The sequence below is a fragment of the Zalophus californianus genome, chromosome 10 (assembly GCF_009762305.2).
Source record: "Zalophus californianus isolate mZalCal1 chromosome 10, mZalCal1.pri.v2, whole genome shotgun sequence".
Taxonomy (NCBI): domain Eukaryota; kingdom Metazoa; phylum Chordata; class Mammalia; order Carnivora; family Otariidae; genus Zalophus; species Zalophus californianus.
The window spans coordinates 108268222-108288513 of NC_045604.1; the positions used below are offsets into that span (position 1 = coordinate 108268222).

Sequence of the window (20292 nt, forward strand, 5' to 3'; positions counted from 1 at the left end):
TCCTGGCCCTATGTGCCTCCCAACCTCACTCTTGATGTTCCAGCTGGAGTGGCCTTGCTGTGCCTCATGCCCAGCTAGGACCTCTGGAATGTTCTTTCCTCAGAGGCACACAACTGACTCCTTGTCACCTTGATGATCTCAAATGTCACCTCCTCAGAGACAACTTTCTTAAAGCCCAGTGTAAGAAAACCACTGTTCCTTCCACCACCGCCCCCATTCACTATCTCATAATACTGTAATACTGTAATAATTTCACCAGGGGAAATACTCACAATACTGTATTTTCTCCCCAATAACCTCGTAATCTGAACATCAGTTCCAGGGTGGCCTTCGCAGTGGCTTCTGTGACATAGATAAGACTATCTGTGACTACTGTAATATTATTATTTGATGCAATCACGTGACACGTAAAAAAACAAAATCTTACTATTTTGTTTTCCGCATTTAGTTCAATTTTTAAAAATTTTTTGAAGATTTTATTTATTTGAGGGGTGCCTGAGTGGCTCAGTCGTTACGCGTCTGCCTTAGGCTCAGGTCACGATCCCAGGATCCTGGGATCGAGCCCCGCATCAGGCTCCGTGCTCTGCGGGAAGCCTGCTTCTCCCTTTCACACTCTCCCTGCTTGTGTTCCCTCTCTCGCCGTGTCTCTCTCTAACAAATAAAAAAATAAAGATTTTATTTATTTGAGAGAGAGAAAAGCGCGCGCATGAGCTGGGGGAGGGGCAGAGGGAGAAGCAGACACCCCACTGAGCAGGGAGCCCAACGCAGGTCTCTGAGATCATGACCTGAGCCGAAGGCAGATGCTTAACCGACTAAGCCACCCAGGTGCCCCTAAAACAATTTGTTTTAGATTTTACTTTTTAAGTAATCTCTACACCAGCATGGGGCTCAACCTTAACAGCCCTGATGAGGTCGAGTCACAGGCTCCACCCACTGAGCTAGCCTGGTGCTCCTGCATTTAGTTTGTTTTAAAAGCCGCTAATAACCAGACCTTTGAATAATGTTAGTTAAATATTTGAAACTCGGCTTATAACCTTAACATACTTTTTTTTTCTTTCAACCACAATTTTCTCCTCAATTCCTGATGGACAAGCAAAACTCTACCAGGTCTGTAAGCAATTCCAACGATGACAGCCAATACCGATAGAATGCAACGGCCAAAGCACTGTTCTATGTATTAACTCATTTTGTCCTTGCTACAGTCTCATAGGGCAGGAACTACTTCCATTTTAAAGATAAAGGAAAGTGACTTTCCCAAGGTCACATAACTCTCAGGGAGAATCCAAAGTCTCCTGCTTCCTAGGCCTGGTATTGTCCCCAGGATGGTGATTGAGGCTACTGGGGCAGGGGGGCGTGACACCTGTCTAGCACTTTCAGCTTTCCTAGGGGGGCTCACTCAAATCTGTTCCCCCTCCATTAGGGTGAGATGGCAGTGTGGCCAGTGAGCCCATCCTCAGGGGAGGCCACCGCTGTCCCAGAGACAGAGGCCACTCCTGTAGTTGTCTCGCTCCCATATGGGATTCAAGTCATGGTGCATCCGTGCGCACCAGGCCCGAGGGGTTCATCCAACTTCCCTCCCTGTAGGTGGGATCCCTTGTCCAAAGTAGAGTTAAACAGAGGCCGAGGTGGGACAAGGATCCAGGCCCCCAGCTTCCAGTCTTGAAGACCGGACAGACACAGCCACCTTCGAGGAGGAAAGACATGCTCCACTCTATTACGGCGGTGGAAGCGCCTGCCTAGGCCAGGAGGGGCCTGGTCACCCCTCATTGCCGGTTGTCTGAGTCTCACAAAGCCCTCAGTGACAGTGATGGCACCATGGGCCCAACTGTGAGCGTGAGCAGTTTGAAGGCAGGGACGGAGAAGGTAAACTGAGGAATGACGTGAGTCTCAGCGTAGGTGCTTGAGTCCCTCCCTCAGGAGGGATACGGGGTGTTTGCCGTCCCTCTGCCCGGCGCCGGGCACACAGTGGGGGCTCCACGTGAATGAGGAGCCGCATCTCCAAATCATGTGCGTCAAGAGGGGAAATGGCAACTGGAGAAGAACCCACAGGGGCCGGCGCGCGGCTTTGCAGCGGGGCGCGCGCCTCTGGGGACGCTGAGTCAGAGCCGGCGGGCGCGGACGCGGGGAAGCGGCGCAGACCGGAGGAGCGCAGACCCAGGGAGGGGAGGGGAGGGGAGGGGAGGGGAGGGGGGGGAGGGGAGGGGAGGGGGGGAGGGGAGGATCGTGGGGAGAAGAGGGGTAAAGGGAGGAGAGAAGAGGGGAGGGGAGGGGGCGCGGGAGGCGGCGCAGACCGCAGGAGCGCGGGCTCCGGGAGGCGGGGGTTCGTGGGGAACGGAGGGGTGAGGCGAGGGGAGGAGGGACGCGGGGAGGGGGCGCGGCGCGGCGCGGCTGACGTGGGCCGGGGTCGGCGCGGCGGGCTGTGGGCGGCGGCGGCGCGCAGCGACACAGCGTCGCGAGGCGAGGACGAGCGAGCGCCGCTCCCGCACCTCCCCGCATAGCCCGCGCCGCGCGCCGGGAGGAGCGGCCGCAGCCGCCGAGTCAGCCGCGTCCCTCCGGTGCTCCTGCAGCTCCGGGCGCAGCCATGGCCTCGGCCCTCTGGCCGCGCCTCAGCCGCGTCCTCTGGCTCGCCTGCCTCCTGCCCTTGGCCCCGGCTAGGGTGGCCGCAGGTAAGGCGCTGCGCGGGCCGGCCGCCCGTCCCCCTGCAGCCGCAGCGCGCCCGGGGCCTCGGGGCGGTCCAGCCGTGCGCCCTGCGCGCACCTCCCTCCTCCCGGGGCAACCTCTGCAGCGCGCGGCGGAGGGGAGCGTGGCCAGCCGGCGCCTCGAAGCCCCCTCTTCTCTCCCCGCATCCTTCTCCCCAGAAGTCGGCCCGGCACTGGAGGGGGCTCCCCGCGCTCCTCGGTTCCTGCTGCCACCTCCAGATCGGCCCTGCCCTGGGAACCGCGCGCGGTTGCCGGTGCACCCAGGCGGATGCCTGGGGTCCTCGCAGCCGCTGGGGGTTGGGGCGGGGAGGACGATGCGGGGAGACCGGGAATGTGCGGGATCTGTCATCACGCCCCAGCCCCCCAGGGAGCGCGGACAGGTTGCCCGCGGAGCAGCAACCTGTCTTTGCCTTTAAATGTTGTCTTATCCGGAGAGGTTTTCCACCCTGCTTGTGTTGGCTTCGGGGAGGTTGCGATTTTAGCGCCCAAGAGGCCAGTCTGCCATTTCGTCTTTCCAAAATGGACCCCGAGCTGACAGGTGCTGCTGGGTGCCGCCTCCCCACCCCCCGCCCCACCGGGCCGTGCTCCTATGCTCCCTACTTCCCCACCGTTCCCCACTGCCGGAAGGCCAGCACCAACCCTTCTGCCTCATTTTGGCGACAACAAAACGACCCGGGTTGGAGAGTTGGGGGTCAGGTGGGACGTGGGCAGCTCTGGTGATGTGCGTGTGTTAAATAGTCAACATTTTTCATTACACCCCTACCCCCCCCCCCAAAGAATGGTAGCGAGAGAAAGAGATCTAATGCCAAATTGTGAAAGAATCCAAAAGGTAAAACAAAAACCTGCGTTTTAGGGATGGATTAGGAGAATTTTGTGGGAATTATGCTTGGTCAGGATTCCCTGCTTCCCTCCTGGAAATGTCATATAGGGATGGGGATCTCTTGTCCATTGGGTTTACATGTGTCTGGAAATGATCACCGTGGCCTAAATTGCAAAAAAGAAAAAAAAAAAGTACATTGATTCTTTGGAAGTCATGTCTGCTTCCCAGCCTGGCCTATTCAAGATATGATCAAGATAAGCTGGGAAATGAGGTTGGGGAGCATACCTTCTCCCTCACACACAGGGAAAAAACAGAGACTTGGAAGCCCTTTCCATTCTTCCTGGGGTCTGGGTCAGCCTGCACCCGATGCTTCCCACACTAGAAGTGAAGGTCAGAGTCCAAGCACTGGACCATTCATTAATTCCAGGTTACATTGTTCAGACTCTGGAGGTACTTTGGGAAGTGTCTGGGGCTATCCACATGTGCGGTGTGGAAGACCCGATTCAGCCATTTTCCAGAATGTTCAGGGTCCCACATGCTGTGTTGTCAGGGAAGATGTGCTCCAAGGGGAAGCCCACGGGGCCTGCTAGTGAGTGAGTGTTGCTTCCATGGGCCAGGCTTCGTGGCAGTTGCCATTTTGCCTTTTGCTTTGGCCCTTTCAGCTCTGGGTCACTCGGTGCCCCCGTGGAGCCCCCTAAGCCCCTCCCTTAGCTGCTGCTCTGTACTCCAAGGCCATGTCCCCTGGGCTCCCAAACCTGGAAAGAGAGGTTTGGATGGGTAGGGCCACAGGATCTGGGTTTGGTTCCTTTAGCCACACGTGGCAAAGCCTTCACGGTCCATTTTAGCTTGGATGCCCTGGACACTTCTGAGAGCCCGAAGGAAGAGAGAAGCAACATTACCCAGGGGCTGTGAAACATCTGCTTGGGGGAAAAAAAAAAAAAAAAAAGCTGGAGGAAAAGTGCCCTCGGAGCTTCCCTGTGTCTGGACAGGTGTGGGGGCTCCCAGGAGCGGGGCCAACGTCTGCAGCAACGTAGCTTAGCTGTAGCCACAGCCCCTCCCCCCCACCCTATCTCACCCCATCCCTCCTCCCAGCCAGTCCATTCCCCTGGCAACGGATCTGCGTAGAGCTGACATGCGCCCGTCTCCAGTCTCACTGCAGATGCTGGATGGCCATTAGCATGCAGCCGAATGTCCCTGCCACCTGCTAGCCTCGCTCTGGCCCACGCTCCTCGCCTGGGGGGCCACGGGAGGGAGCAAGAGGGAGAAGGGAGGGGATGGCCTTTCTTTCCTGGCCAAATGCTGCCTCACAGCCAAAGGGAGGGAGAATAGAAATCAGCCCAGGGGAGAGGGGTGGGTACAGATTTGCTTGGTGACTCCAGGTAGTTACATGGGGACCTCAGGGGACTCATGTCCCTCAATGTAAAATACGCACTGTATTTTCTTGCAGAAATTTCTGCCATAGGATCTGGAATTCTCTCTTTGGGATTAAGACACTGCAGGTCCCTTTGTCAGTGCCAGTCCAAATGACTTCACACTCCAAAATAATGGCTCTGGGGAAGGGGATTCCGAACAGGGAGTGTGTTACGTGGACGAAGGGAGAGGGTAGAGCAGGAGTCCCCGGCAGGAACAGGCAACACTGCCACAAGGCGAAGGGGACACATTTGAGGACACACTTGCTCCTGTCCCAGGTTTGCTGAGTCCAGCAGGTCTCTGGCGAGCTCCCTGAGGACAGGAGGCATGTCCTACACTTCTGGGTTCCCCCAGCACTTGTGGGGTGGGGCACAAGGAAGGGGCTCAGTCAGTATCACCTGGGTGAACGGTCCCTTGGGGGCAGTGCTAGGTGGGCTGGTCCCTCTGCCACACTCTTCTCTCCGGGAGCCTTGGGCAGCAGCAGTGTTGAACACGTACCATGTGCCAAGCACTTTGTTGGGCACATGGGGAGACGACAGTGACCCCTGCCCTCAAGGAGCTTGCGGTGCAGCAAGGGAGACAAAGAAAGCTTCATGCCGACGTGGGGTTGGGACCACTGTGTGCTCAGGCTGTTTGGAGAGCACTGAGGGGGGCAAGGCGTTCAGGGAAGGTTTCCTGGAAGAGGTTACATCCATGGACGAGTAGGTAGAGAAAGGCAGGGGGGACAGCATGTGCAAAGGCCCTGAGGTTAGGAAGGACAGAACATGTCGAGAGAGCTGCAAGAGTTAAAGTGGCCAGCCCCGGCGTGGATGTGAATTCCGACTCCACACTGAGGCTGGTCCGTGAACACATTAGCTGTGGAGGAAGCTCCTTGTTGGTGGGGGCAGAGAGGTGGATGGTGCTGAGAGACGGGAGGACCGCAGGCTGAGGGGCCAGGGCCAAGGACGAAGTAGTAATAGCTGAATGCTGGCCTTTAGCAATGCTAGTAGTGATGGGGAGCAAGCAAACACGCTCAGATGGGAGGAGTAGCGGCAAAGGACTAGGGATTGATGGATTCCTGGGACAGCTGCTCCCTCCGGCCCCAACAGAGAGCGATGGCTGAAAATGGTAGGTGTGGGGAAGGGAGAACCCTAGACCAGTAGCACTGTCCAGCAGAACATTGGATGATGAAGGAAATATTCTATACCTGCCCTGAGGAGTAGCTACTGAGCACATCTGGCTATGAAGCACTTGAAATGTGGCTAGCTCAATTGAACTGAATTTCTAGTATTGGTTCAATTTAAGTAATTAACTTTGATTCATTTAAACATAATTACATGTGGTTAGCAGCTCCTCTTTTGCTCAGTGCAGATCTGGAGCCCAGAAAGTAGGTCTAGGTTACTTGGTTCTGCCAGCATTTAGGAGGCACTCGAAACCAGGGGAGCAGGTGGGTGGGAATGAGGGAAATGAGCGGAGAGGGGCTTGGGGACCCTCCAGCCTTCCTTCTGTGTCACCTCTTCTGGTGAAGCTGTATGCTGTTGCAGGCTGAACACTCTCTAACCTGCAGCCCTTCAGAAATCTCACCTGAAGAGGAAATATACAAATTGTAACAAAATAGTCACCAAGAGGTGCAGTAGTGTTATTGGCAAGAGTGAGGGGTTCTGAGAATCAAAATATACCTGCTTGGGGTGCCTGGCTGGCTCAGTTGGTAGAGCGTGCAACTCTCGATCTCATGAGTCTGAGCCCCACATTGGGGGTAGAGTTTACTTGAAAAAAAAATTAGGGGCGCCCGGCTGGCTCATTCGGTGGAGGATGCAACTCTTGATCTCGGGGTTGTGAGTTTGAGCCCACGTTGGGTGTAGAGATTGCTTAAAAACAAAATCTTTAAAAAAAGAGAAAAAAAGGGCGCCTGGGTGGCTCAGTTGGTTAAGCGACTGCCTTCGGCTCAGGTCATGATCCTGGAGTCCCGGGATCGAATCCCACATCGGGCTCCCTGCTCAGCAGGGAGTCTGTTTCTCCCTCTGACCCTCCCCCCTCTCATGTGCTCTCTCTCTCTCTCTCTCTCTCTCATTCTCACTCTCTCAAATAAATAAATAAAATCTTAAAAAAAAAAAAGATATACCTGCTTGAGGGATTATCATACCAACAGTGAAATTCACATTAGTGCGACCACGGACATGCTTTACACGTGTTGTCGTGTGAAAATAAAATAATTCAAAATTGTGTGAAGAATGTGATTATGTCTAAATTAAAAAATTCTATGCATGAAAAAGAGACATGAGGACAGCAGTATGGTTGCAGCTGTTTTTTGGAAGTAGGGTAATGGGACATTTCTGATATCCTTTTTTTTTTTAGATTTTTTATTTATTTATTTGAGAGAGAGAGAGAATGAGAGATAGCATGAGAGGGAAGAGGGTCAGAGGGAGAAGCAGACTCCCTGCCGAGCAGGGAGCCCGATGTGGGACTCGATCCCGGGACTCCAGGATCATGACCTGAGCCGAAGGCAGTCGCTTAACCAACTGAGCCACCCAGGCGCCCCTCCGATATTCTTTATACATACATATGTATTACTTTCGTGATGGAAAGAAACCTTATTTTAAAAATCTTACTTTATTTAGATGATAAAATATTATGCACATGGTAAAGCAGTTGAAGAATAATGACTTAGGAAAATGCCCACGATACGGAATTGAAAACAATAGAATATAGAATTCCAAAGTACAAGCACGATTTTTTTTTTTAAAGTAGGAAATGCCCATATACGGTAACACTGGTTGTTACAGATTACTTTTATTTTTAACAAAATTGTTTAAGTTTTAATTCTCTATTTTCTCTATTTTCAGGTTACAATTAGTCTTACCTTCCACGCAGTAGTCAGTCGGGAGGGGAGTGTTATTTTAAAGGGCCTCTGACCCGGCCTCCATCCCATATGCTCAAGGCCCTGTTCTCTGTTAGGATCCTCCAAGACTGATTCTCGGGTTCCCTGTAAGAGCTGCATCCCCCATATTTCAGTTCAAGTTCCCTGAGGAGTCAACCAGCTAGAGTTCAGCGTTGGCCCCAGCAGGAATCACGGAGGTCATTTAAGAGCAGTGAGCAGTGCCGTCCAGTGGGACCTCCTGTGATACGGAAGATATTCTGTATCTTTGCTATTGAGCGCTTGAAATGCAGCTACACAGGGCGCCTGGGTGGCTCAGTCTGTTAAGCTTCTGCCTTCAGCTCAGGTCATCATCTCGGGGTCCTGGGATCGAGCCCTGCGTGGGGCTCCCTGCTCTGTGGGGAGTCTGCTTCCCCCTCTCCCTTTGCCCCTACCCTCCCCCCGCCCCGCGCCCATGCTCTCTCCAGCGCTCTCGCTCTCAAATAAATAAAATCTTAAAAAAAGAAAGAAAGAAAGAAATGCAGCTACTGTGGCTAAGAAAGTGGGTTTTAAATTTTGTCTCATTTTAACTGAAACTTACACAGCCACGCGTGGCCATGGCCGTGGCTGTGGCCAGTGACAGCTGTGTTGGGCAGTGTAGAAGAAGACTTGGCTTGAATCAGAGTGGACCTTTGCCCGAGGCTTGTTCCATTGCTGTCTAGGCATTAGGCCTCTAAGAGGCTCCAGACTCAGCTTTGTGTTTCAGATCAGAATTGTGTTTGACATGGAAAGACTAGTCTGAAGGAACAGGTGATAGAGGACATTTTGGGGGGGGGGGGGTGCGGGTAGCAGCCAAGGTGATCCCTCCTATGACATACGTTGGCAGTCATTTTCATAGCTAAGAAATAAGTCTGGCCAGGTCAGGCCTGTGCTCTGGAAGGCCCTGCTTGGCTGGCCTAAAAAGAAAATCTCTGGACTCTGTTGGGCCTGGGTTCAAGTCCCAGCTTACAATCAGCTAGTCACTTGAGCTGCCTGGGCCTCAGTTTCTCCACTTATAAAATAGAATAATAGAAGCCAGCCCAGAGGGTGAGAGTGGGTTCCTTACCACACCTTTCCTGAAATACAGTCTTTTGTCTCTGGGGTCCCAGGGCTGTATGAACTGCACCTCACCACCGATGGCCCTGCCACCACGGGGGCAGAGGTGACCATCACAGCCAGCCTGGTGGCCAGTGACAATGGCAGCCTGGTCCTGCCCACCGGCACCCGCCTCTACCGCTTCCACTGGATCCATACCCCACTGCTGCTCACGGGGAAGACTGACGAGGCTTTCAGCTCCACCATCCGCGCCGTGGGGACCGTGCCCGGGGACTTCCCCGTCTCCGTCTGGGTCACCGCTGCCGACTGCTGGACGTGCCAGCCTGTGGCGAGGAGCCTCCTTGTCCTCCCCATCACAGGTGAGGACCTTTTCTGTTTGCTAATTGGCCTTCAGACTCTTGCTGCAGAGAAAACCATCCAGCCTGATTAGTAATCGTATAAACAAAGGATCAGAAAATGGTTACCACCCGATGCTGGTCAGCGTTGTGCTGGAATGGACACGTAAAGCACATGTTGCTACTGGGGGTATAAATTAACACAACCCTCTGGAGAGGAGCTGATCGATAATGTTTCAATGGTTATGCACTATTTCAGTCTCCGGTCTGTTCATTCTCGTCGCTCCAGCCTCCCACCCTAACACTCCTCTCTCCTTCCGGGAAGTCCCTGCTCTCTCGGAGTTTACGTACAATTGTTACATACAGTTCTCGGAGTTTACGTACAATTGTTACTTGGAGTTTCCGTACAATTTGTTAAAGAATTTGTCTTCAGGAAGTAAATTTCCATTTGGGTAATGTTTTATGCACAAGTATGTTCATTGCAGTGGTGTTTATTTTTTTTTAATTTTTTATTGTTATGTTAATCACCATATATTACATCATTAGTTTTTGATGCAGTGTTCCATGATTCATTGTTTGTTCATAACACCCAGTGCTCCATGCAGAACGTGCCCTCCTCAATACCCATCACCAGGCTAACCCATCCCCCTACCCTTCATTGCAGTGGTGTTTATAACCACAGAAAAGAATATTAGACAAGCTAAGTTTGCAACCATAAGGGGACTGGTTAAGTATGTGGATATAATTTGTATGATGAATAACGATGACCCTCACAAAGAGTTTGTACTGTCCTGGGGGAATACTCCTGCTTATAAAACTTTAAAAAGCAAAACACAAACTTCTATAACCAATTTGCTCAACTGTGTTTAATATACATACATATGTATATGTAATGTCCATTTCCATTAAATACATACACACAAATGCTTTGCAATTCTTCAAAACATCAACAATAGCTGTATTTGAATGCCAGGCAGTTTCTTTTCATCCTATGTGTCAGCATTTTTCCAAATGAGCTTTATTGAGCACGCCTTACTTTCTGTTTTTGGGATGAAAAAAATCAGCTCCTAAATTTTTTTTTTTTTTTTAAGAGAAGGAGACACAGAACGGTGGTCCTTACCCAGCCCAGCACATTGTGTGTAGAGCTGTGATCAGTAGAACTGCTAATTTTTTTCTAGGCCCGTCTAATAATCTGAAATCTCTCCAGGGAATTTCTTTCAAAGCCTATGCATTTCCTCCCGGTCCTGGGCATCTTTTGTGCCAGAAAGTTCGGGATCCTGTTTTGAAAGTGCCGTAGGAGCGAGGCTGTGTGTGTGCTGTGTGCCGTGAGTCTGCACCAGTGTCCTAGTGTCCAATGCAGCAGGGGCAATGATGTGGGGGCTGTGCACCTCTGTGTTCAGTGACCTGCAGGGTCCCCTCCTGCCACCACTCAGCTCTGACAGCCAGAAGGTCGGGGGTGGGGAGAGGCTGTCCTGCCAGCTGGCATGTGAGGTCACTCCCTGGCCCCTCCTTCCCGCCCCCTCGGGGGGACTCACCCGCCTATGATCTCTCTCCCAGAGCTCCTCGTGGGGAACCTCGTTGTCACCCAGAACACCTCCCTGCCCTGGCCCAGCTCTTACCTCACCAAGACGGTCCTCAAAGTTTCCTTCCTCCTCCACGACCCAAGCAACTTCTTCAAGATGGCCTCATTTCTCTACAACTGGGACTTCGGAGATGGGTATGTCCTTCCCCGTTGATGCCCCAAAGCTTTGGCCTTTGTTTGGTGGCCCCATCGTCCCACGCAGAGTGCTCTGTACTTTCCCACCCTCACCTGCTCACGCTCTCTCGCTCCAGACCTTCCTGCCACTCCTGCTCTGTGTCCAGTGTGGGGTACGTGGGCACCAGTGGTGAGCCAGTCACGGGATCTGCCTTCAAGGTGCCTACAGCCTTGTACAGGAGGTCATTGGTGCCCCAAACATCCCTTTAATAAAGGTCAAAGTAGGATTTTTCTCCATTTGACTCTGGAAGAGCCTACCTGGCTGACGGCACATGCAATTATACTCCTGTGGTAGAACTCACGGGTGCCGGCTTCATGTCTCCTGACTTCTCCTCTCCAAACAAGCCAGGCTGGAGGAGGCAGGTCAGGAAGGGCGGGTCAGGCGCTGAGCCCAGGCAGCTCACAGACACCCTGAGCTCCTGTGAGGGTGGTACTCTGCGGAGACCCCTCACTCCATTCGGGTCCCTTCAAGTCCCTGGCTGATGGTCCTTCGTACTCTAGCCCCTATGTTTACACCTTCCATTTGTTGGCATTCCTTAAGACATTTCTCAGGCTTGCAGAGAAACACAGACCAACTTTCCAAGTTCATCAAAGGTTTAGTAATCCTCGTGCATCACTCCTCACCTCCATGGGACTTACAGGCTCAATGTGCTTTCTTATGTACAGTAATAAGTTAGAAAACAAAGTGGGAACTCCTAATTATAGCAAAACTAGTACATAAACATAGGACCACACTTACCTGGAAATGGGCAAGATCCTGTGTGAAGAAAACTAGAGCTACTAAGAGGTATCAGAGATTTTTTTTTAAAAGATTTTATTTATTTGAGAGAGAGAGACCCCAGAGGGAGAGGGAGAGGGGGAAGCAGACTCTCTGCTGAGCAGAGAACCCAACGTGGGGCTTGATCTCAGGACCCTGAGATCATGACCTGAGCTGAAGGCAGACACTTAACAGACTGAGCCACCCAGGTGCCCCAACTAAGAGGTATTAAAGATTTGAGTAGATGTGTTCTGTACACCATGTCCAGGCTGGTGAACCTTAGTATTGTAAAGATGTCCATTTCCCTCCAGTTATCCTGTAAGCTTGATGCAAGTTCAATATATATTCCATTAAGTATAATTTTGGAATGTGACAAAGATTATACAGTTCATCTAAATTTGGTGTTTAAGTATGCACATATGTAAACATGCATGAAAGCATATAGGCCTATATACATGTATAAAAATATATGTCATTATAAACATACATGTGGTTTTACAACCTAAAGAACATCTGGAACATGTGTCTCAAACCAGGGGACAGGCTCTATACTAATTAGGGGCACTTCTTTTCACAGTAAATACTTTATTCACTATTTTTACCAAAATAGAACATTTTTGACTAGCCCATGAAATAAGACAAGAAAAAGAAATATAAATACTGTAAAGGAAGAAGACAAAAACCATCAAACACATAGACGACCTGGGAAACACAAGAGACTCAACTGAAAAATCTTAGAACTAAAAAGAGATTTCAGTGATATGGCCAGTTACAAAACAAAGATTCATAGCCTTTCCATATAATGGTAGTAGAAAAAAATCTTTTACAATAGTTATAAAACATAAAAAATGAGAGAATAAACTTAGCCCCAAATGGTAGGATTTATGTGAATAAAACCGCAGATTGTACCTAGACTTTAAAAAGACTTAAAAAATGAAGAGAGAATGTCTCAATATTGTCAGAAGGAGGAAAGATCAGAAAAACAGAATGATGATGAGCAGGGATGAGGAGAAGAACTAGAAATGCATACATAAATGTATTTTCAAAGCTACACATAGGGGCGCCTGGCCGGCTCAGTTGGTAGAGCATGCAACGCTTGATCTCCGGGTTGTGAGTTCGAGCTCCATATTGGGTGTAGAGATTACTCAAAAGTAAAATCTTAAAAAGAAGTCGCAAATAATTTGCACCAACAAAAGGCTGCACAACAGAACAGAATAGAAAAGGCAGACACAAACCTGAGTTTATACACACCTAGTATATGGTAACAGTGGTATTTCTAGCCAGTGAGTAAAGATAGATTATTTAATAAATGGCACTCGGGCAATTGGTTAACTATTTAGAAGAAAAACAATCTGATCCGTAACAAAAGCAATTCCAGATAGATTGAAAAATTAAACATAAAGAATTAGGACTAGATTGAAATGTAGATGATCCCCTGCAATTGGATAATTTGGCAGTGGGGAAAGCATTTCTAAGAACAGAGAAACAGAGGCAGAAACTCTAAAGGAAAAAAATGCTAGATTTGGCTCATGAAATTTAAAATCTGGGTATGAAAGAAGTAAACCAAACAAACAAAGAAAAAAGAAGTAAATCAAACCAAAAGACAAACACTAAACTGGGTTTAGAAAGTATTTGGAAGATATTTAATAGAGAAAGGTTTGTTAAACTTCATATGTAAAGAGCATTGAGAAATCAACAAAGATTTTCTTTATTGTTATTAGACTTCCTTTGGAAGTAATTCACATAATTGCAGGAAAAAGCATGATATTAATAACCTATGATAGAGATATTATTCTGTTTTACAGATGAAAAAAGTAAGACTTAGAGCTATATAGATAGGAAATCTAGAACTGAGATTCAAAGCCAAGTATGTCTTAACTCCAAAGTGTCTATTTTTTCCCTCCCAGGATTGTCCGTGTCTCTAATGCAGGGCCTCTTTTAGATTCCTGGCAGAAGGGGGCAGAGCACTTCCTGGCAGGTGACAGGCACTTTGTTGCTAGGAGTTCTCCCACCCGTCACTTACAAGCTCAAAGATGACCAGCAGCCAGTTCACCCGAGCATGGCTGACCTTGCATCCCAGCCGGCTCGGGGGGCTGCTGTGATGATGCCCAGTTTGCTCACAAGGCATTGGTAGCTGAGCTTGTCACTCCACGGACACCCCTGACGCTAAGAGGCCACATGAGTCACTTCTGTCATCTCCCTCCTGTCACCTTACAGCACCCAGATGGTGACGGAAGACGCTATGGTCTATTACAACTATTCCATCATTGGAACCTTCACTGTGAAGCTCAAGGTGGTGGCCGAGTGGGAACAGGCAACGCAGAACGCCGGGAAGGGCATTATGCAGAAGACAGGAGACTTCTCTGCCTCGCTGAAGCTGCAGGGTGGGTCTCCAGGGGTTGGTGCAGGTCGAATGTTTGGCCCCTTGGGGAGCCCTGGGCAGAACTCTTTCCCGGGTTGGAGCCCATGAAGATCAGAGTGGCTCCAGTTGGGTACTGGGCTGCGCTTGGATGCACATCCTCTCTTGTCATCCCCCCGGGCAGCCCTCTGAGCAGAGGGTCATTATCCCCACTTCTGAGAGGGCACTGGGGGCTATGGCAGAGGTCACATGGCCACCAAGTGGCAGAGCCGGGTTTGAACCCAGGCCTGCCTGCTCCCAGAGCCCGAGCCTGTGGCCGGACACCGTGCTGTGGGCTGGTGGGTCCACATGGCTCTTTGTTCTCGGGCCACACTGGCGTCCTGTCGAGGACTGGCCTGTTGGGGCTGGGACGGCCTTGGCCTCCTGTAGAGAAGAAACACCCAAACCTGCCTCCCCCCGACTTTGGCCAGAGGGGGTGCTTGGGCAGCTGCGGCAGATTTCTGAGTTGTGCTGCAGTGCGTGCGGATGGGGTGGCGCTTACCCCACATTGCACAGGTGGTGGGGGAGGGCGGGTTCTCCAGAGCTAGCCCTCCATCCTGGTTACCAGAGCCCCTCCTGCTTCCGCTTCGTCCAGCATCCTCACTCTGAGCGGCTCCGGCACCTGCTGCTGTCGGGTTGTGGGGGGGGGGGGGCGGGACCCAGGCATGCCCTGGATGGACCTGCGACCCCCACCTCGGGAGAGAGCCTGACAGGGTGGTGGTCACACAGCCCCGAGCCCTAGGAGCTCTGAGACCGCTGTCCTCAGCCACCAGGTCTAATGGGGCCCTCTCTGCCTTTCAGAAACCCTTCGAGGCATCCAGGTCTTGGGGCCCACCCTAATTCAGACCTTCCAAAAGATGACAGTGACCTTGAACTTCCTGGGGAGGTGAGTGAACCCCAGGGTGCACAGTGGGTGACTCGTTGCCCTGCCCACTCTCCCATGGATGATTCTGAGCCTAAGAGTTCCATCCCCCACAGGGCCCCAAGTTTGGGGGCCAGTGGAAGCTTCTGCCACCTTGCCCTGCAACCGTGGGAGAGTTGTGGGCACGGCTCCATACTCGAGGTCCAGGGCAGAGAGCACGGGCCTTTTGGAGCTGTCTGCAGTGTGGGCGTCAAGGCAAAGGCAGGTGAGGAACCGGTCAGGTGAAAAGCACTCTGCACAGCCCCCAGAAAGCAAACCATCTTGGGTAGGAACTGGCCCAGCTCTTGGCAAGAACAACATTAGGCTGAGTATGTAGTAAGGGACCGAGAAGCCAGGCATGTTCTCTGCACCAGGGGGAACGGAGCTGCAGAGGTCGGTGGTCCAGGCTCAGCCTTGCAGGGACTTGGGTGGGGAGGATCGGCCCCACCCCTCAACACAGGGCCACGACAGGGAAGCAAGGCTCGATGGGGAGCAACCACAGTGGCCAAGATAAGACGAAGATGAGCCATGGGGCTGGAGGAGGTTTCTGAAGCTTTCAGGGAGCTTTGGGGGCAGGTGCTTAGCACTTGAAGAGTAGGCTTGGCAGACCCGATGGCTGAGGTGGCAGGAGTGTGTGTTTTACTGGGGCCTGGGGTGGCCTGCTCCGCATTGCTGAGATGGACCTGTGTTTTCCAGCTTCTGAGCCTGTGCTGTGGCAGGTGGGTAACCTGGAACGCCCTCGCCCCTCCCAACCCGTCAAAAGTCTACTTATCCTTTCAGATCCTATTCAAATGCCACCTCCTCCGAAAAGCCTTCCCTGACTTCCTCATTAAGAATGCACCCACCTGTCCCCTGTGCCTCCACAGCACACCCTGTGTGTCACCAGAGCACTCGTTCTGCCTCATCCAGCACTCTGTGCCTATCCCTGTTTGCCTCACTAGCCCGGCACCCCCTTGGGGTCTGGGGGGGGGGGCATCTCTTATTTACCATCGTGTTCCCTGGGTCTGGAAGGGGTGAAGCAGAGGCCAGGACAGCTAGGTTCATGGCTGTCTGGCCCTTCTCAGCCTTGGTCTGTGCTCACACTCTGCTGGGCCATTGCTGAAACCCACCCCCACTTCCCGGCAGCCCCCCTCTGACCGTGTGCTGGCGTCTCAAGCCCGAGTGCCTGCCGCTGGAGGAAGGAGAATGCCAGCCCACGTCGGTGGCCAGCACGGCCTACAACCTGACCCACACCTTCAGGGATCCTGGGGACTACTGCTTCAGCATCCGGGCTGAGAACGTCATCAGTAAGACGCACCAGTACCATAGGATCCAGGTGTGGCCCTCCAGTAAGTGACCCCGCGCTTCCGCCAACATGCGAGGCGACCCGCCAACACGAGAATCGTCACCAAGCCTACTGGCCCAGCCAACACGGTTGACTGCGTGCCCAGACCTGCCCCGGCCAGCCCTAGCACCCCCCGGTTCTACCACCTGCAACGCCGGCACCGCAAGCCATACCAAGGGCCGGCGCGGCCACCCCCGGCCAACTTGACCGCACGGCTCTGCCGCCATTGCCGCGCACACTCCCCACGGCCCTTCCGGCACCATCTGGACCTGGGCCATCGATCCCGTGCCGCCCAGCAGCAAGACGGCTTGAGCTCTTGCTCACTGCCACCATCACTGTCCCCGGTGTCCTTTCCCACGTGTTACCAATGCCGCGCTGTCCCCATCGTGAGCACTCCCCCGCTGGGCCCCCACGATCACAATGCCCTCCTCCGCCATCACCCCGATCCTGGCACTGTTGTCACCACTAAAACCAGCCCCCAGGGAGCAGGCGCTGCTCAGAAAGTGTGAAGTGGGGTTCCTGTCATCCGTCAGGAGCCCTGGCCACCGCCCCCGGAATGTCCTTCCCCGAGTCACCGTCAGGCCCGGCCACTGGCTAGCCGTCACAGGATTAGCTGGTGATGGCGTGAAGTTCTACCCTTCTTTTCCAGGGGGGGGGACTCTTCTGTGACCCCAGAAAAACACTTCCTTACTTAGAGGAGGAACCCTAAGGGATGGTCTTTCAGGTGCCTAGCCAGGTGCCGGCTCTTAGGGTACACACGGAAAACTCGCCAACTGCACTTGTCCCCAGGGTTGGACCCACAAGAGCACTGCTGCCCCCACCGGTCTCCCCAGTCCCTGTCTGAGCCATTGGGCAGACGCTGTGCTCCACTCTGGGCCCTGGCTGGCCTTGTGGGCCCCATGGGGGGTCTGGGGCCCTGCCGCCCCCAGCCTCTCCTGGGCACTGAGTGCCTCGGGGCCCCCTGAATCCTGCAGAGGACACAGCATTCCAGGTAATCAGCGCTGACTTTTCCTGGGAAGCAGAACCTCACGGCACACGGTGGTGTCTACACCAGGGGCAGGGTGGGGGAGGGATGAGGGGGACCCACACTCGCCGATCACCTGCCGCGCCCCTGGCACATTCACACCCCTCCCCTCGTGGCATCCCTGAAGCAGCCTCATGGGTCAGCATCAGCATCAGGGAGCATGGGTCAGAGCCGGGTTCGAACCCAGGACCGCCTAACTGCAGACCCTGGGTTCTCCCTGTTCCGCCATGCAGCCTCCTGGCTCAGGGGGGTCAGGGGGTCAGGGGGTGGAGCCTAGAGCTGGTGGAGTGCAGACAGCTACAAGAGGTCACCAGGCTGTGGCGTGTCCTCACAGCATGGCTTCCCGTCTCCAATGCAAGTCACCCAAGAGAGAGTGGGGAGGGAGCTGTGACTTCTTTGATGGCCTGGTCATGGCTATTCATTAGGGCAAGTCATTAAATCCAGCCCCCACACTCGGGGTGGGGGATTTAGCTGCACCTCTTGAAAGAGACCATCAAGTAACATGGGGACATATTTTAAAACACCCCTAACACACCCCTACTTGGTGTTTGTAGACTCTTAGATTAGCCTGTTGGGGTTGCCTCGTTGGGATGCAGGTACCTAAGGAAATAATAGCTCTTGTGGGGTTTGACTCAGCTGTCCCTCACCACGGTCTGAGAGCTGGCCTTCACCACCAACTCCCCAGACCCGTGACTTCACCATGTCTCACTCCCAGGCATCCAGCCGGCTGTCTTTGCTTTCCCGTGTGCCACACTGATCACCATGATGCTGGCCTTCATCATGTACATGACCCTCCGGAATGCTGCTCACCAGAAGGACATGGTAGAGGTGGGTGCTCAGGAGGGTGGAGGCTGGATCACAGGGCCCTGCCTGGAGAAGGGGGGGCCTGGCGAGGTCCTGGGGCTGGGGGCGACGTGCCCAAGATGCATTCATAGATGGACCACGTTGAGTTGGCCTCTTCCCATCTGACTCACTGCTGCGCTCACCCCTTGCCGAGAAGCTGTGCCCAGTGCCGGGGGGTGGGGTGGGCACCCGAAAGAGGGACGACCCGGGAGCAGAAAAGCCAAGGGCACGGGGCAGCACCGTGAGCCGCCAGGCAGCTGAGCTCGTGAGGCCACCTAGCGGGGGTCTGGCAGGCGGGTGATTGACCCGTGGGGTTTTGTTCACCATAGGTGGCTGATTTTGACTTTTCCCCCATGTCTGACAAGAACCCGGAGCCGCCTGCTGGGGTCCGGTGCTGCTGCCACATGTGCTGTGGGCCCTTCTTGCTGGAGACTCCCTCGGAGTACCTGGAAGTTGTCCGCGAGAACCACGGGTTGCTGCCTCCCCTCTACAAATCCGTCAAAACGTACACCGTGTGAGCGCCCCCCAATCCCGTGTCAGCGTTAACTGACCGCCAGCTGGGCGCTTCGGACAGGGCGAGCCGCCGAGCAGGAGGGGCGCACGGGTGCGGGGCTGTCCACCCTGCTGGCCATCCATCCGTATTTCCAGCTGCCGCCATGAGCCCCCCTCAGCCCCACACCCCCACCATCTGTCCATCTGTGCAGTCCAGCCCCTGCTGCAAGCCCCTTTCAGTCCCCCTACCCCACCCCTTGCCTTTGAAGAGCCCCAAGCAGGGCCCCGACGCTCAGCGGGCTCCCTCCTCTCTCCCAGGGGTGCCTGGCTGCCCCACACCCATTCTTCCCATATTGGCACTTCTGCCGTCCGTCTGGGGTCCGAGCTTCCCTCCCCCAGGTGGCCTGCCTAGGTCAGAGAACCGGGAGGAAGGTCACCAATGGTTAAGGCTACGTCACAAAAGGTCATACATACAGAGACAAGTGCATGCACGCACACACGCAGGTACACACATCACACGTGTCCCACAGGCGTCTCCGATGATGTCCTCTGTATCAGTTACGTTGGTTGCTGGGTCCTGAATTAGAACTAAAAGGACATGGGACTTTCTCCACTTGGGCCCCCGCGGCTCCCCTTCGTGCACCGGTCCCCGTGGCTCCTGGGGCCCATTCTAAGGACACCCTGTTTCCTGCCGGCTTGCTGGGGGTGGGGTGGGGGCAGGGCTAACACTTTGTGAGTGCAGAGGGCTTTATGAAGAGTGCCTTCGTGTCCTGAGACCCTGTTAACTTCCACTGAGGAAAAGGAGGAGCGAGCCAGTGGGGAATTGGGTTCGCTGTGGGGGATGGTGTTCTTGCCCCTCTGCATGGTCTGGAGGAGGAGGAGGCAGGTCTGCAGGGAGCCCTTGGGGCAGGGGGGAGCCTAGTGGCCCCGGGGGAGGCAGAGCTGGTGGAGAGGGTGGTCCAGGCGTGGAGAGAGACCACAGTGAGGCCCCCCGCACAGCCGTGCAGGAGCGTGAGGAGCCAAGGGGGCCTGTTGGGGGGGGGAGGGGGCAGGGCTGTGGGGGCGAAGCTCTGTTGCCGTAATCTTTGCTCTCAGACTTTGTGCAGACAACAGCATTCCCGCTGTCGTGCAGCCCATTCTCATGAAATACTGCCATTATTGCTGAATAAAGCTTGTGTGCTCTCAAAATAGCCAAGCAGATGCCAGGGGGCCAGAGTCTCTTTCTTTTCTGTGCACGGGGGGCTGGGGGGGGGGGCACGGGCATCGGCGCTGTGTTCTCTGGCAAGTGGTTGGAGCTGCTGCCTGGGGTGTCAGGTCCCAGTCGGTCTTTTGGACCAGCACTCCTTAAACGTCCACTCAGGCTGCATTGCAGACTGACCAGACTCAGAGGGGGGTCTCTTGGAGGTGGGTCCAGGTGTCCCCCCCCATGACTCCAACATGTAGCCAAGTCTGTGGCTCCCCGGGCAGACGCTGGATCAGAGCCAGGAGGAAGGCTACACTCAGGGAACTTGGAAATGCAGATCCTGGGGCGCCACCCACACCTGAATCTGTGCCTGCGGAGGGGGCAGCCACCTGGGTCCCAGAAGGCCCACAGGAGTCCTGGTG

General features: G+C 53.8%; 1 protein-coding gene across 2 annotated transcripts; it reads left to right on the forward strand.

The window, feature by feature from the left end:
- Window positions 1-2432: 2432 nt before the first annotated feature.
- Window positions 2433-19882, forward strand: TMEM130 (transmembrane protein 130). 2 transcript variants are annotated; one of them, XM_027609898.2, is made up of 8 exons: window positions 2433-2666; window positions 8911-9216; window positions 10750-10909; window positions 13923-14089; window positions 14905-14989; window positions 16130-16332; window positions 18068-18180; window positions 18525-19882. In XM_027609898.2, the coding sequence occupies exons 1-8, from the start codon at window positions 2582-2584 to the stop codon at window positions 18711-18713; spliced, it is 1308 nt and encodes a 435-aa protein (XP_027465699.1). In that variant the 5' UTR covers window positions 2433-2581; the 3' UTR covers window positions 18714-19882. The 2 variants fall into 2 exon arrangements, with proteins under 2 accessions (XP_027465699.1, XP_027465700.1); XM_027609899.2 differs by having other exon boundaries at window positions 18561-19882.
- The last annotated feature ends 410 nt before the right edge of the window (window positions 19883-20292 follow it).

Coding starts and splice junctions, on each gene's coding strand:
- TMEM130 (XM_027609898.2), top strand. CDS start 2,582: ATGGCCTCGGCCCTCTGGCCGCGCCTCAGCCGCGTCCTCTGGCTCGCC. Junction 14,090..14,904: donor TGCCTCGCTGAAGCTGCAGG/GTGGGTCTCCAG, acceptor TCTGCCTTTCAG/AAACCCTTCGAGGCATCCAG. Junction 14,990..16,129: donor ACCTTGAACTTCCTGGGGAG/GTGAGTGAACCC, acceptor ACTTCCCGGCAG/CCCCCCTCTGACCGTGTGCT.